We start from the raw sequence: 17,551 nt of genomic DNA on the forward strand, positions 1-17,551 counted from the left end.
TAAGCATTTCACTTAGAAAACTGATAAATGGAAGTTAAAACTGCTCATGACCCTAACTCCACGGATCCTGTTGATTTTCTTGACCTACCACACTGAGTACACCAACTCTAGTGATCTCTGGTAACAATGCACTCCACAGCCGAAAGTCAGAACTGAAGATGCAGAAGGTTGTGCTCCCCAGAAGCTGTAGGGAGGACCACTGGCTACCTTTCCTAGAACTTAAGAGATTGCAGAAATCCTTAGCATTTGTTGCCTAGAAGATGTTCCTCCTATGTGTAGCCATATCCTTTTGTTCCAGTATGTCTCCATACTCAACTTTATCTTTTAAATAGGAGACCATTCCTTTTAAATTAGGATCTGTTCTACTGACATCATTTAAAATTTTCTCTGTAAAATCAGATCATACTCTGGTTAATTATGCTAAGAGTTAGGCCTTTCCATACACACAGAGGCCACAATTCAATTCATGAGAGAAATACAGTGCTTAGGTTTGCAGCATTTCCATTAAGAAATACCACCAGAAATCACTATGTATGTAGAGATGTCTGTCCTAATGTGATAGATATAAAATCATTTCCTTAACTCTAAAAAACTGCATCCTCACCCTTAAGAGCCCACCTTGTGCTCTGGTTGGGAAGATAAGTAGGAAAAATAAATAAATGAGATGATAAGTTGGTCTTAATTTAGAACATCGATGCACAGCAATGTAAATGATTATGATAAGGGGAGGGCTTGAATCAGACCTTCAGGTAGAAACAGAGAAATGCCTTTAGGCAGTGAATTTTAGAGATACATTTTTGAAGGTGAAAAAGCAGAGGAGTGTATTGGGAAGTACTGAATGATTCCAGCCGAAGCTCACTTTATTTGAAGGAGATAGATCAATCTAGAAAAACAAGAGGCTCCGTCCATTATGGGACTTTAGTGTATAAACACTAATCATGTAAGATGAAATGAAGAAAAAACAGGATTAAAACCAAAAATATGTTCAGGTAAAACAACCAATAGTACTGTTGATGGTCCTAGAAATGCATTCTTTGACCACAGGAAAGCAACTCTGGAAACCTGGAATCAAAAATTTCCACCTAGAATTCTAGATAAGCCAACTAAAATACCAAACTCCTAAGAATCCAAGGAATTTTATGTCTATACCACTAAGCTCTTGGAAAACTCATATCTGAGTTTCAACAGCTGGTAGGAATTCTGATTTTTATTTCTAATTAGCATTTAATAATTGAAGATAGTTGTGAGACACAGCATAAGTTTCTATCATGCACAGCATGCCAGATCAGGCTGGTCATATGGAGTGACATCACACATCACTTGTTATCACTACTTCATGTTGAGAACATTCAGAAATCCTCTTTACTAGGTTTTCTGATAATGAATTGCTATGGGTTGCAGTATCTTGCTGTGCTGTACTTTAGAAGCTCATCCTACTGTCCACTGTCCCATATGTCCACTAGCCATCCTCTTCTCTGTCTCTCTCTTCCTATACCCTTCTCACCTCCAGTAACCACTTCACTACATTCTCTTTTCATGAGATCAATTTATGTTGCTCGTGCATGTAGTCAAGAACATTCAGTATCCACCTCTCTGTGCTTGAATCATTTCACCTAACCTAAAATCCTGCACACCCATCTGTTGGCCTCAGATGACAGTATTTCATTCATTTCTCTTGCAAATAAATACAAATTTCCATCTCATTTTAACATCACCTATAAAACAGAATGATCAGATGTTGGGAAGCAGAGTTTAGATGTTCTAATTAATCAAACTAGATGTAGGTGAGCAAGCATGTGGGTGTTTGGACAGTAGATATCATTATAGAAGAGTCTGGAGATGAGAGAAGACACTAATATCTTGCACTATTATTTGTCACTAATCTTGGTGCTATTCTGACTTTTGGCCCACTCCATTGAAGACATATATTAGAGGTAAATAGCATGCCACTAAGGAGATGTCTTTCTATAAGCATGACTAATTCTCAAGAGCTATTCAGTTTCTTAAAACATAGCACTCATAGGGGCTGGGGAGAAGCTTCAGTGGTTAAGAGCACTCAATGCTCTTGCAGAGGACCCAGGACCCACATGACAGATCACAACAGTCCAGTACCAGGGAATCTGAACTCTCTTCTGACCTCCATGGGCTCCTGCATGCATGTGATATACGCGCATACACTCAGGCACACACACATAAACATAAAATGAAAGTAAATATTTTCTTAATAATATCAAACACAGATTAACAAGTATCATTTGTGATGCTGATCAGCTCCATTTTATTTTGTTTTGAGAAATGGTTAAGATGGTGAGGCAATTGGCATAGTGAAAGCATTATGTTGGCCACACAGTTCTCCCATGTAAGCCAGTGTTTTGCCACCTTGGGTGTTTGGTAATCTTGGCTATAACTATTTTTATGGAGCCAAAACCTCATGCCAAGCAGGCTGACTTCCAAGAGAAGCACAGCTCTATCTCCTGGTTCCTAAGCTATAGCAATTAGGTTTATAGTGAGCCTTGGTTTTCCTGGTATTGTTTATCATATATGCCTTGAGTTAATTTTTGGCTTTCCAGTGTGTTTTTACTGTCTAATGTCTGCCACCTCCTTTGATCCTTTGTGTTTCCTCTAGGCCCCATCAGGGGTTTTCTAAAGTATACTGGCTGTGGACGATGGGTAGCATATCCATCTGCTCTTTCAGGGTGTAATGTTTTCCCCCGTCTATCTTTCTGTAACCCTTGATGATTCACTCCTCTGGTCCTTCAGGACAGAGCAGGATGGGAGGGGTAGCCTGAAATCAATTCCCAACTCTGAGGAAACTGCTTACTTCTTTGAGTTTGCTTATCTATGAAAGGAAGAGGCTAGACTGAAGAGATACCTCAGCTGCTGAAGTCCTGGCCTTGGGAGCATGAGGACCTGTCTACAATCCTCAGAACCCATTAAAAAAAATGAATCTAGCATGTTACTACACACTTCTAATCCCAGGTCAGAGGAGGCAGAGCCAGGCAGATACCGGGGACTTGCGGTCCAGCCCCAACCTACTTGGCAAGTTCCAGGTAAAGGCCCCACCCTCTCAAAAAAGAAGAAAAAAAGGTGAATATTTCCTTAAGAATTACACCTAAAGCTGTATTCTGGCCTCCACACATGTACACACACACACACACACACACACACACACACACACACACACACGATGCTAACACCTACCTGCTTACTTCTGAGTTGAAAGTTGCTAAATGACTTTCCCAAGATCGTCTAACAAGTAACAGAGCACAAGCCATCTATGAATAATCTGATCTCAGAACCCAAGGCCAAGGTGACACAGGCCTCCCTGAGCAACAGGTACTACTCTAGTTCCCAAAGATGCTGGGATGTATAAGGATCCTGGTGGCCCTAGAGCACAGTCTAGGAAAGGAATCCAAGAAACAAATAACAATGGTATAATGTATGTGAAACCAAAGAAGGAAGCAAACACTGTTATGGGGAAGAAACAATGGGACACAGAGGAAGAAGGACCCACCCCTGCCCAGCAGCAACAGTACCAGACTAAAGGGGGTGGTTAGGAGCCCACCTGGGAGCCTAGACTTTACTACAGTTTGTCAGTAGATGCTGGTGTGAAGCTTCCTGAGCCTAACCCGGAAAGGCACTTGAGAGGATAGCCAAGGACTTGAAGCTTGAACTGGGGGGGGGGGGGCATGAAGCCAAACTAATGGTTTTTATAACTTGCAAGTTTTTAGCAAAGCTTCGTGTTTTTTTTTTTTTTTATCTGTTGTATTTATTAATAGTAAGTAACAAGTATTTCATGGGAAATGTCTTAGTCCACTTGTGCTGATATAACAGAATACCACCCTGGGTTATTTATAAAGATGGAAAATTCCTCACCCTTCTGGATGGTTGAAAGTCTAGGATCAGGACGCTGGCTTTGTTGGGAGGGCTGCTGTTTAAAGAGATCACCTTGAACACATCAGCAGTGCACTCTATCACCTAATTCCTGACCAGTGCCTGTTGTTTTTAGTTGTTCTCTTGAGGATAGCTATTCTGACTTGAGTGAGATGGAATCTCATATAGGTTTTCTTTTTTGTGTTTATTGTTGTTTTGGTTTTTTGTTTTGTTTTGTTTTATCTTATTTTGGATTTGTTTTCTGCATCCAGCTATGGGCACCATGGGAACCTGGAAAGGAGGGTAACAGTAGGCAGAGACACAAGTGTCTAGGTTCACTTCAACAGTGAACTATTTTTATTTTCCCATTGCTGTTTATATATCACTTAGCTTAGTGCTAGAAATCTAATTGCCAACAAAGTGTGAGCAGACATGTCTTTGTGCCCCTTCCCCCCCATCTGAATTCTTCCTTTAACACTTCCCTGCCTTCGTGGCCTTGCTTTGCACCAGAAGACACTCCTCCTAGGCTTTGTCTTGTGCCTGAAGTTTTCCACAGTCATGAAGCCACATCTGGTTCAGGGTTTGTGCCCAAGAAAGGAATTTCAGACCACGTGAACCCAACAGTTTTGATTTGTACTTCCACACATGGCTAAGGATGTTGAATATTTCTGTGTATGGGGGGGGTCATTTTTACATCTTTGTCTACTGATTGACTCATATATTGCTTAGATTAACAGTTTTGGGGGGGTTGATGTTTTTGAGTTCTTTATATATTTTGAATATTAATTTCTTGACGGATAAATAGCTGGTAAATATTCTTCTCCCTCTCTATATGGTATTTCTTCCCAAAGGAAATTTTGAATCAGAGGACAAGCTTGACTAGATTTGTATTGAGACTGGCATTGTAGGAACTGGGGGTGATGGGTAGAAGAAACTGACACTGTGGGATCTGGGGGAAGTGGATAGAGGCGCCTGGCATTGTGGAAATTGGGGGTGATGGGTAGAGGAGTCTGGCATTGTGGAAACTGGGGGTGATGGGTAGAGGAGTCTGGCATTGTGGAAACTGGGGGTGATGGGTAGAGGAGTCTGGCATTGTGGAAACTGGGGTGATGGGTAGAGGAGTCTGGCATTGTGGAAACTGGGGGTGATGGGTAGAGGAGTCTGGCATTGTGGAAACTGGGGGTGATGGATAGAGGAGTCTGGCATTGTGGGAACTGGGGGTGATGGGTAGAGGAGTCTGGCATTGTGGAAACTGGGGGTGATGGGTAGAGGAGTCTGGCATTGTGGGAACTGGGGGTGATGGGTAGAGGAGTCTGGCATTGTGGAAACTGGGGGTGATGGGTAGAGGAGTCTGGCATTGTGGGAACTGGGGGTGATGGGTAGAGGAGTCTGGCATTGTGGGAACTGGGGGTGATGGGTAGAGGAGTCTGGCATTGTGGAAACTGGGGCTAACAGATAAATTGGGCACCATAAGGTGTGAAGATAAATTTGGAGCCACTAATAATCATCTAAGAAACTATAGAAGAGATGGGTCCTGGACATTGCCTGATTAATCTTTCTAGAGTTGGTCACACTCTATGGTGTCCCATTTACTATCTGCTTCCTGATCACAGATGTAGTCTACGGAAAATAAAGATTTTTGAGAAACTTTACTTTTTTTAAAAAAGAAAACCTGATGATGTAAATAGTTTGTAGAGATGTCATGATGGAGGATTATACATAGTTTTGAAGAATACTTCTAACAAAATCCTGAAGTTTATAGTGATATTTTTCCTGAAAACAAAAACTACATTTTAAATTATTAGATAAAACTTCAAGCCTACTTTTTCATAAGGGTTAAGGTAGAAGAGGCTTCTTATGATGTAATAGGTCAAAGCAGGAGGAATCTGCATGCCTTTATACTCTGAGATGCTAAGAGATTCAGGGCATCAACTTCTCAGAAAAGAGTAGGAGAAAAGATTTGGCAACTCTCACAAGGAGCCCTGTCCAAAGGAATGCAAAAACAATTTTTTTTGCTTAATAGCTAATGCAAACAAAGCTGCTAATAAGTCAGCTGCCATGAGCTTTGATGCCCCACTTAATTCCAAAGGCCACATTTGCAAAAGCCAAGTGAGTCTCTCCGGGAGACTACGCTCTACCTTTGCCCATTCGGCTGCCAATGGCCACTTCACAGCAATGCCAACTGCAAGTGTGTGCAAAACCTGGGTGGTGCCAGTGTGTTTATTTGTATTACTAAGAAATAGTGCTGTCATGCTGCCATTTATCATTTCCTTAAACTCCTATCACAAGGGATCCTGGCCTTGGCCACTCAATGATGCTTTGTTCTACTGTGTTCAGTACCCTGCCTTTGGAGACAAGGTGGTTTAATAGTGAGGTATGCAGGATCCAGGCTGCCGGAGTTTAAATCCTGACTCTCTTGTTTATTATCTGTGTAACTTTGAACAGATGGCCTAATGCCTCAGAGCCTTGGTTGGCTCACTCTGTAAAATGGGAAACATCAAGTCTCTTCTCCATAGGGTCATATACATAAGCACATGTATCAGCTCCCCTCTTGGGTCCTAATGGGGCCCCGATGAAAGAAACCTGGATGAAGCAGCAAATCCACTGTCCTGCCCTATAATAGAGAACAGCTCCATTTTTCCATGGCCTGGGTCCAAGTCATAGTACCATAAAAGTGATACAGGTGACATTGGCATACATATGTGGAACCCTTCATTCAACTTCTCCAGGCCTGGGCTCCTGCTACAATGTAGACAATAGCCATGCCTATCTCATAGAGCTGTGAAGGTGGTTAAAGGAATGGTGCATTTAAAGCATTTGGCTTATGATAGGGCTGTGCAAATGTTAGTGATTGATGTTATTGGTGATCACATGAGAGATGCGTTGCTATCATGCTATGGTTTGTGATTTATTATGACTAAAGGTTTTTTTACCCATCCCAAGACCTAGAGCTGACCAGGTCTTAGTAAGGTGTCAGAGCCAGTCAATAGGCTGGACTTTGAGCAGAGTTCCAGCACTACCCAGGGAAATCTGGAAGCCAAGTCAAGTCTAGTATGCAATGTGGAGTTTCAGTGATGCTGGCAGTGGGAAGACAGCTCCGGTTCCTGAGATGGGGGTAGCCCTTTGCCTGCTGTCTGTCCTTAGTTAGAAGTCAATTACTCTGTAAGCTCAGCAGGTGTGGAGAGTCCACTACAGTATTTCCATTGACAGAGTCTTTCCTACAAGTAGGTTTTGACAAAATGTGGAGGACAAAGGGCTCAAGGGAAGGAAGCAGAGAAAAAAAGGATGCTGGGAAACCAGAGTCAGTCTGACATGTTGGCCAAGGTCCCAACCATGAGCTAAACACTTAAAGCCTAGAAACTGAAAGAAAGCAGAGCTACCAGCCTTAGCACCAAGGTCCTCCAGACAAAATCACTGGCTCAGAGGAGTCTCAGAATTCAGAATTCTTTGTGTTAGAATGGTTAAAACATACATTGCATAGTACTCTCAATATTTTGCAGGAGAGAGGGTAACCATACCCCCTTACACATTCAAGTAGGCCAAAGCACTGCAATAAACCATATATTTGTTTACATGAAACAGGATTAAGTCCATCAAAAGGTTATCAGTTTAGGCCCAAGAGTCATCAAGAGTTTATTCCACACTGAAGAAATGTGTGGTGCCAGCTTTGCAGCTGGCAGTGGAATTGGGCTGATGAAAGGGCACAGGAATCTATAAGGATGACCCCAGCTAAGATCCCTAGTAATAGTGAAGAGGGTGCCTGAACTGGCCTTCTCCTGTAATCAGATTGGTACTACCCTGTCATTAGAGAGCCTTCATCCAGTAACTGATGCAAACAGATGCAGAGATCCACAGCTAAGCACTGAGCCAAGCTCTGGGAGTCCTGCTGAAGAGAGGGAGGAGGGATTGCACTAGCTGGAGAGGTGGTCTAGGTCATGATGGGAACCCACAGAGACAACTGACCTGAATTCATGGGAGCTCAGGGACTCTGGACCAACAACTAGGAAGCCTATATGAACCAATGTAGGCCTTCTGTATGTGTGTGACAGTTGCATAGCCTGGTCTATTTGTGAGGCTCCTAGCAGTGGAATCAGGACCTGTCCCTGGCACTTGAGCTGGGAACCTATTCCCCATGCTGGGTTGCCTTGCCCAGACTTGAAGAGTTTTGTCTTGCCTCAACTTGCTATGCCAAGCTTCGTTGACCTCCATGGGAGACCTGTACCTTTCTGAATGGAGATGGAGGAGGAGTGGATAGCGAGGGGGTAGATCAGAGGCAGGGGAGGGGAAACTTCAATCAAGATATAAAATGAAAAGAGTTAAAATAAAGTAAGAAGAAGAGGAAGTGAAGAAGGAAGGGAGGGAGAAAGAGAGGGAGGGAGGAAGGAAGAGGGGGAGGGAAGAAGAGAGGGAGGAAGGGAGGAAAGGACAGAGGGTGAGAGGGAAGGAGGGAGGGAGGAAGGGAGGGGGGTAAGGAGGGAAGGAGGGGCATTACTATAAGTGAATGATCCCCAGATGTGTCCAGCCCACCGGCCACACAGCTTAGTAGAGTCACCACATACTCCCTGGGCACCTGCAGTGTTCCAGGCACCAGGCTAGTGTTGATGTTCCAAGGATTTGTTTTCCTGGAGCTGTGGTAACAAAGTACAACAAAGAGGCTTAAAGTAGCAATATATCGCCTCCCTTTGTAAGCTAAGCCCAAATGCAAATTAAGGTGCAGACTTCCTCCCTTCATCTACCTCCTTGTTCGCTATTTCTGGCACTGTGTGCTTGCAGCTTCATCATTCCCTTCTCTGCCTCTGCCATGACATGGAATCCTCTCATGATCCCCACCCTTAATAGGACCCCGTGACATTGGACAAATGTGCACCCTACTCTAGCTTGATGGTTTTGTAGGAAGGCACTCTTCCTGGAGAGATGTAAGCAGACATCTACTCACCCCAGATAGGGATCGGATGACTGACCAAAGCACAGACACCATCCAAGTCCAATTTGGTGAATCAATGAGTTTTACTTGGGTCACTTATAAAAACGGGAGTCATAGGTTATTTATAGGAGCAGAAATGACTCCCTCTGAGAGTTGCATCCAGAAGCCTACCCCAGCATGGGGTAGAAAGCTAGAAACCTGGGACCCACTGCCCTGCCTGCAGGCTGCTGAAAAAGTTGCAGAGTGGCCTTTCTTTGTGGCTCAGTTGGTCTGAGTCATTCTCCTTTTCTTCTGGGCAGTTCAGCTGGCCTCTGCTTCTCCCTGGCATCTGGGTTTGTCTGAGAGTCTTCTTTGCAACTTGGCTTGTCTGAGAATAACTCTTAGGAGTTCTTAGTGTTTTATATATGCCTGGGGAGGGAGGAGCAGAGTGAAGCCGGTCTGCTTCTGGGACTTTCTGGAGCTGTTTTGAGTTGTTTACTTCCTATCCTAAGGAGCTTGTATGCCACAGATGGAGTGTTTCACCTCTCCATAAACATCCTGCCTTAAAATCCTGCTGTTTCATCCCTTCCCCAAATTTCCCTCTGAGAAAGCAGGTTTTAACCTGGAAGGAAACTGCTACATACCCTTGTTGTTAACTGTGGAATGTTCCCCACAGGCTCAGGCAGTCCCCAGTGAGTGGTGTTATAAAACCTTTCTAACCTAAGGCCACTAGAGCTGTGCCTTGAGGATTACAGTCCAGAGTCAGTCTAATCTCAGCTCTCTGCCTTCAGCCTGCAGCTGAAAGACACCCCCCTGCTGCAAGCTCTTGTCTTCCCCACCCAAATGAACAGCAAACCAAAATAAGCCTCCCCTCCCTTAACTTGCACCTACCAGGTATTCAGTTATGTCAGCAAGAAAAGCAACTAACTTCATCTAGTCTGGGCCATATAAAAGTAATTACATCTACAATGAGCCTTTCCCACAGAGTGTCATACTCTGACCTACTGTGGGTTAGAACCCCAATATATCTGTTGGGGAGATGTAATTCCATATAGAACAACCGAGGAAACAATTGGACACAGACACAGGCTCTATTCCAAGACAATAGTCAGGTTGAGGTAGTGCTACTGTTGTATGTTGACTCCACAGAGAACAAAGTACTAAGAAACTATATGAATGGAGAATTTTACTCCGTGGAAGAAGTGACATTGTAGAGGGACATGAACAGATGAGCAAATTCACCCAAAAAAGGGGTAGAAGAGGCTCATGTCCAGAGTAGTGCTCTGACCTCCTCAGTGCTGGGCTTACGCCAGTCTGGACCCAGCACCCCAGGGGAGGCCTAGCCATGTCCCCTGACATGGTCAGCCATAGCTAATTGTGCCCCCAGCTGGCTTCCACTGGAAGAGCCCCTCTCTGGGAAATGGCCAAAGGCATAAGGCTCGGGAGTTATCAACAGCCTACCAGATCTGCAGCCCACAATTACAGCCTCTGTGTAGAAGAGAAACAGAAGGAGTCTGTGCTTCCTCCCTTTTTTGGCCAAAGCTGATGAAAATATTTTTGACCCAGAATCAGCCAAGTGCTTACTACACAGATAGCTTCTGCTGACCTCCTTCCTGGAGAATGTATAATGTACTTTATTGGGGCAGGCAGAGTTTCTCCCACAGTATTCAGCCGGCCTCATAGCCGTCAAAATGCCTCTGCTTCAAGGATCTAGTTGCTGAGTTTCTGCCAGGAGTGAAGTAAGAGCAGAGGATGAGGGTTCAAAGCCTGGGCCTGGCAAGGTTTAACCTTGGGACAGGACTGACTATGGCAGCAACTTCTTTATGAGACGTGTGGAGAAGGGCTTTTCTTTATGACCACACTTAAGTGTCTCACTTGAAGATGAGATGAGTAGGGACACAGGAAAATGTACACAAACCCCAAGTGTGCAGCTTGGTCCAGTGAACCTATTCAGAAGGTGGAGCCAGGTCCAGCACTGAGATGGCAACACCATCCAGAAGGCCCACACACACCTCTCTGGTTCCCACCCACCAACTGTAATTACCTCCCTAATTTGTAATGCCACAGACTTTGAGGTCTGAGCTTGTGTAAATGAAACAAAACAGCAAGAAGCTTTGGGCTTGTGGGCTCGCTCCCTCATCTTCATGCTTATGAGACTTGGTGATGTTGTCGCCAGAGTTCATTGTCATTGTTTTACGACAGTTTATTTATTCATCAGCTAATAGCCATTTAAGTGTTTCCCAGTCTGGGCTACTATGTGTGGCACTTCTATGAATGTTCTCTGGATGAATAGGTGTACATTGGGAAGGGATAGATACTTGTATATAATTTTCTTCTGCTGTTTTAACAGCAGCCCCCAACATAGAAGCTTACAAGACTAAATATTTGTCATCTCTTATTGCTTATGAGTAAGGAATTTGGAAGCAGCCTGCAGAGGTGGACCTGGCTCAGCCCTTGTCTGAGGCTGAGGTCATCTGACCTGGGTCTGGGTCATGTGTTTGTAAGGCAGTTCTCATGGATGAGTGGCAAGTGGTGCTCGTTGTGACAGGATGCCGTGGTTCTTCAGCTGTGGGATCTCTCCCTAAGGCTGTGCTCATGACACAGTGGCATCCTGCCTCACTCACCACAAGGAAGCCGTCAGACAGAACACAAGCAGAAACTAACCCCTGATGATCTATCCCATAAAGTTGCACAGTCTTGCATCTGCCTCATTCCACTCATGGGAAGCCAGCCTCTGAGTCCAGCCCTCACTCAAGAACCCAAGTTGGAAGAAAGAGTGGCAAAGGGTGTACATACTTCTCTCAAACCTACATATTTTAAAGCTTGGACTTGACTTGCCAAGGCCCATAAATGAATAGTTTCTAGACATTCAAACAAGAAGCCAGGTGGTGGTGGCACGCGCCTTTTAATACCAGCACTCAGGAGACAGAGGCTGGCAGATCTCTGTGAGTTCAAGGCCAGCCTGATCTACAGAGCAAGTTCCAGGATAGGCTCCAAAGCTACAGAGAAAACCCTGTTGGGGGTGGGGGGAAGGAATCAACAAGAAATGTGTACAAGTGTTCAGCCCACCCCTTCCATCCATTTAAATTTTGGTGAATGGTTATAGGAGATTTTTGAGATATTTCCTAGAGACACCATTATACAAATGGGAGACACAAAGGTTTTGGTGTCAGGTATAGGCAAGTAGATTTGGATCCTGGATTCACTACTTAATTATGAGTATCTGAGTACTTCAGTCATGTCAGTTCTCAAATGCCTTCAACTACAATTAGGAAGAACAATGAAACCTTTCTTTCTGCAGGTAACTAGATAGGATATGTTTACATGCCATCTATAATGGTAGAGTCCTTCCTTCTGCCAATTTATTAGGAATTTATTAGCCATCTCCATGAACCATGTAGATGGAGCTCCAGTGGATTTTGTGGGTGGTATAAACCGCACTCTAATACAGGCTCTCAACCTGAGGTGATAGACACTGCAACAGGGCCCTTGAAAGGCAGAAAACTTATAATCCAGCTGAGGAAAAATGACCCATGCTTGGAGCAGATATAAATGTGTATGTAATGGAAATAAAAGACATTCTGAAACAGGAAGAAATGGCTAAAGCTATTCCAGGACCCAGGTGCAGTTTTACAAAAAAAGATGGTACTAGAGGGATAAAGGAAATAGCAAAGGGGTTGATTGTAGTTATTGTTCATCACAGTGCTGATGAAGGGAGAATGGGGAGTGGGCGGGGGGTTAGAGAAGCAAAAAAATTGGGAGTTTCTACTCAGTGTTACAATCTGATGAATCTCATTAAGGCTAAAGATTTTTGAAATAATTTCTGAGCTCACTAGGTACTGAAGGATACCCCACTGTGCTGTCCATGGCTGGCACCTTTTACAGAACCTGTGTCTCCAACTGTGAACAGAAGACCTAAAACTGACCGTTAAAAAACGCTTCTGAGTCAGAGTCCAGGCAACTGAACTTTGTCCTTACTGTTGGAACTTTTGGAGGACTGATGGACAGGGAGACACAATGGGGTTGGTTTTATAGGCCCTTAGCTCACCATAAATGTACTTCTCGAGGCATGGCCATTTGGAACCAGCCATTCATGCACTCAGCTCATCTGTGTATTTGACTTTTCTGTCCAGATAATGAGCCACTCACTCCTTACTTCTCTTCAAAAAGAATGATCTGTTTTGCAGCCTCTGCTTCTGTTACATTAGCCAGCCCCAGGGAGTGATGATATTTATACATAAGACAGAGACATTTCTGTGCTAAAATGGAAGTTTAAAGGAAGTTAGAGCCAATGACCTTTCACTTTGAAGCCAAAGAATAAGAAGCACAAATATTTCTACCTCGAGCATAATGGAGGCTAGAGAAATAAGCAGGGAAGCATTTTCTATCCTTTCTAGCCACTATTGAATTATGATTCCTAAATCTTTTATGTAAAGAACGTACCCCTCATCTAGCATTCCCCCTACCCATTTTGATGAAGTTTGTATGTCCCATCAAAATAGGCATCATTACAACCTTTACTGGTGATTTTTGTAAATAACATTGAATGTCCAATGAACTTCTTTGCTTTATTCTAAATGAGCTCTAAGCACAAAGGGGATCATTGGGTTTGGAGCACAGGACCCAATCCCTAACCAAACGTCTTGGAGAACCTTACCCACTCCCAATGAGGGGTTTTGATTGCTTTGTGAAGTGTTTGTACAGGAACTCAATTGGGCTCTTTCCTATCTTATTTCTTCTCAGGTGGGAAATTGGCAAGTGGAGCCCATGTAGTCTCACCTGTGGGGTTGGCCTCCAGACCAGGGATGTTGTCTGTTCCCACCTACTTTCAAGAGAGATGAACGAGGTGGTGGTCCTGGCTGATGAGCTGTGTCATCACCCCAAACCAAACACAGTACAAGCCTGCAACCGCTTCAATTGCCCCCCAGCCTGGTACCCTGCGCAGTGGCAGCTGGTGAGTCCCAAAGTTACTTGCAAATGCAGTTTTTGTTGGTGGCAGTGATTTAATACAGATGTATACTTTTGCAGAAGAGCTTAAAGGTATACCTAAGTTCTCCTATCTCTCCCTTCTTTGTTCTTCTCCAACCTTCCTCAGATATAGGCCTTTCCATTGTAAATACCACATTTTTTCTACCATGAGGGTAGCCCAGTATTCTCCAAGAGTACACACACACACACACACACACACACACACACACACACACACACACACCATCCATCCATCTGTGACCCTGAGCATACTTCTGACAAATTGTCACCAAGCAAGAAAACATTTTCAGTTAAAGGCACTATGGTAGGCTTTCCATAAAGATAAAATTGTCTTAGATGTATGCCCTTCATAGTCTCTGCTATTTAAAATTCACATAATTTTTAGGATGTTTTTGTTTTGAGAGTTGTAAACATGTATACAATGAAACTTGATCTTATCTAACCCCTGTTTTTCCTCTCAAACTTCCCCCATGGCCCCTCAATATGTCCCCCTCCAATGTTATATGTATATATTTAAAGAACATCCTTACTTCATTCATCTAAGGTAGAAATCCTGAGCCAACTTATGATTTTTTTAATCTTTTCCTGATCTTATGAATTCTAAAAGTCTGAGAACTATAGTTTTAAAGCAAGAGATGACAAACTTCAGCCCAACGAGCTAAACCTCCTCCTGCCTTTTTATAAACAAAGTTTCATTTGAACACAGACCTACCTATCCTTTTTACATATTGTCTGTCACTGATTTTTTTTTTCTAAAAGGACAGAATCATATGCCTGTAACAAAGACCACATAGCTCGGAAAAGCTAAACTATTTACTATCATCCCTTTAAAGTTTCTGGATCACACACACACACACACACACACACACACACACACACACACACACACACACACACACACACCAAACCAGCAATAAAAATACAACTGCTCTATTGGGATATATTATTATGTCTCAAAATTGAAATAACCTTTGGCATGCCTCTAAGGAACACAAAAAGTTCTAAATTGGTTGTTTGGATGAAACCTTATTTTTGCAATTTGTTCCTCATTAGTACATCAGACATAACTTAAAAGTGACAACAGTGATCACAAAAGTAAGCCTGACATTTGAAAGGGATGTACATCCTTTTTTGAACCTATTGTAAACTCTAGAAGTGTTGCAGTTAGGATGATAAGTTTTATAGTCACCCAGCTGAGGAGACAGAATAGCTGTCTGTACACCCTTCCCTTACAGCTAAGAGATGGTCTGCTGGCCCCAAGCAGCAAACAGTCTTCATGTTTCTTCTAAAAAATTCTTAGCCAATACATGGTATTTGTGTTTTATTTGGTATTATAAATAATGTTCAGACAATTTAAGCTATACAGGAGGGGTGCATATGTTGTAGAAATACTATATCATTTTATATTCAGACTAAAACATCCATGTATTGGGGGGGTCTTAGTATCAAATCTTAGGAGCATCCTAGAGTCGGTCACATGCAGATAATGAGAGATAGCTATTTTAAAAAAATTAAAAATAAACATTGCCCATGAATTGTCTTTAAAATCTTGTGTATGTTATGGCTGAGTCCATTAATCCCATGTTACCCCATAATAGTTTTTGGAAGTCAAGTGGGCGCAATATATTTTGAACAGCTATGAACTAGTGCCTTACTAAGAAAGACACATCCTTCTACATGGATTTGAAGTTAATCCTCACAACAACCTCATGGCATTGTCCTCATTTTAGGTTTGAGGAAACTAAGAATTGTGCAAGTTGCAAATTAAGGGGTGAGCTTCACCCTACTTTTTTGTGACTACAAGCCCCATGGTTGTATGAGCAAACACTGTATGAGCACTCTTGGTTTGTGAAAAGATACAACAGTGGCCCAGATGTGATCCTGCTCAAGGTCATGCATCCAACATGAGAGCCTGGGTCTTCTGATTTCTGGTACGTTTGTATTGAGCTGCTTCTAGTTGGAAAAAACTATTGGCTTTAAGCTGTGCTGTTGACTCATGCCAGGAGAAAAGTGAGGAAATCTGCTCGCATCAGTTTCCGCTGTTCAACTTTTAAGTCTCTGGATTATGGGTAGCTTGTAGTTTGTCATTATATGAAGAGTACTTTGTGAATCGTGTTTATTCTATGACAAAATGAATGATGATACACAGAATGCCTCCCTACCGGCCATGAAATCCTGGCTTTGTATCTCAGTGATATATTTGTGTGCAGCTATGGATCATAAAATAGTCTTTGTAGCAGCTTTCAGAGGAACGCTGCCTTCCTCACATTAGCTACACGTGTTGCTGAATAATGATCTTGGCCCAGTGTGTTTTCAGATTCTTAGCGCACATCCCACATACATGGCTTTGCTGTCGTTGCCAGCCTCATACCCATAGCATCCATTTTTACACAGCAGAATCCATCTACCTTGACCAAAGAAGGCATGAATTTATTTTGAAAGCCTATATTCAGTTTCCTCCCATTATCAAAACCTTTAGGGATGAAAAAGATTGAGGCATATTTTTCAAATCAGGAAACTAATAGTAAATACCTCTTTAAAGTTCATCCAGTTGGCTGGTGATTTCACATATGTATATCCTGGCATACCAAGCTTAATAATTATCAAAAGTATTTTTAATACAATCAGAAATAAAAGAATTCAAAAATCACAGTGAATATACCCTTCCAGAAAGTGTCCATTAGTAGTTTGAGCATCAGCCACTTTTACCAATCTAGTTAAGCTTAGCAGAAATATCTTTCTTCCATTGCCTCCTGAACCTACTCAAGCTCTTAAATACAAACAGCTCTTACTGGCCACTTCTCAAAAGAAAGTCATTGTTTTGTTGTATGCGGAGTAAGTTAAAAGTAAGTTTAGGAGTCCTTGCACTAAAGGGCTGTGGTCTCAGGACGCATGAGTTAGGATATCAGCTATTGACAACCCCATTGCTCAGCAGTCATGGCTGAGACAAGGGAACCTGGAGTGTAGTCATGGTCCTTACACATCAGCAGTAGTCTGCCCAGGGCTCCTTTCAGCACCCAGCCTGCTGCCTTTTTGTTTTTTTAATGAAAGAACAAGAGATGGGGGTTTCAGATCCTTCCTTTAAAACTGGGGAGCAACCTGACGGACAGCCTGTTTGAGTGGAGAAAGTCTTCCTCCTCTGTGCTTTTATTCAGGGTCACCACCAACCGTCTGTGTATGTTTCTTTTCCTAGAAAAGTAAAGTGTTAGACAAATTGCCATCTGCTAGCTGGGAACACGGCATCCTTTGTTCTTTTTAAAGCATTTGTCTAAAATTGGCTAATAGCCAATGTTTATATATCCTGCAGCTCTGGAGGCAATCCAGCATGGACTCCTGATATCTCTGTTAAAGTTTTGCTTTAGACAAAAGCAGAAATCTAATTCTAGATTTGGTTGTCAGAGACCCATCTTTTAGCATGCACCCCTTACATTTTAATATTTGGAATTACGTAAAGACTCTATTTGTCCAGGAGGTGATGGCGCACACCTTTAATCCCAGCATTCAGGAGGCAGAGGCATGTGGATCTCTGTGAGTTCAAGGCAAGCCTGGTCTACAGAATAAGTTCCAGGACAGCCAGGACTATACAGAGAAATTCTGTCTCTGGGTGGAAAAAAAGTTAATTTGATATTTATTTTATCAATTCAACTTGAAAAGATTGCCAGTATATATTTAGAAATTTTTTTTTATTATTGAATTTTCCTTGCAGTGGTCCACTGTATCTTTTCTAATGTATTAAGTCCTTTCTCATCTTCGTCTTTGATGTTATCTGCAAACAAGTATTATAAA

At 42.7% G+C, this 17,551-nt stretch overlaps 1 protein-coding gene across 1 annotated transcript in view; it reads left to right on the forward strand.

Annotated features, from left to right (window-relative positions):
* The window catches only part of Adamtsl1 (ADAMTS like 1), a 363,826-nt gene that overhangs the window by 244,513 nt on the left and 101,762 nt on the right, over positions 1 to 17,551 (forward strand). Inside the window, exon 16 of the mRNA XM_051188147.1 lies at positions 13,520 to 13,730. Coding sequence (XP_051044104.1) covers positions 13,520 to 13,730 — 211 coding nt within the window. The remainder of the gene's footprint in view (positions 1 to 13,519; positions 13,731 to 17,551) is intronic.

This window comes from Phodopus roborovskii, unplaced genomic scaffold (genome assembly GCF_943737965.1).
Source record: "Phodopus roborovskii unplaced genomic scaffold, PHOROB, whole genome shotgun sequence".
In the NCBI taxonomy this organism is placed as follows: Eukaryota; Metazoa; Chordata; class Mammalia; order Rodentia; family Cricetidae; genus Phodopus; species Phodopus roborovskii.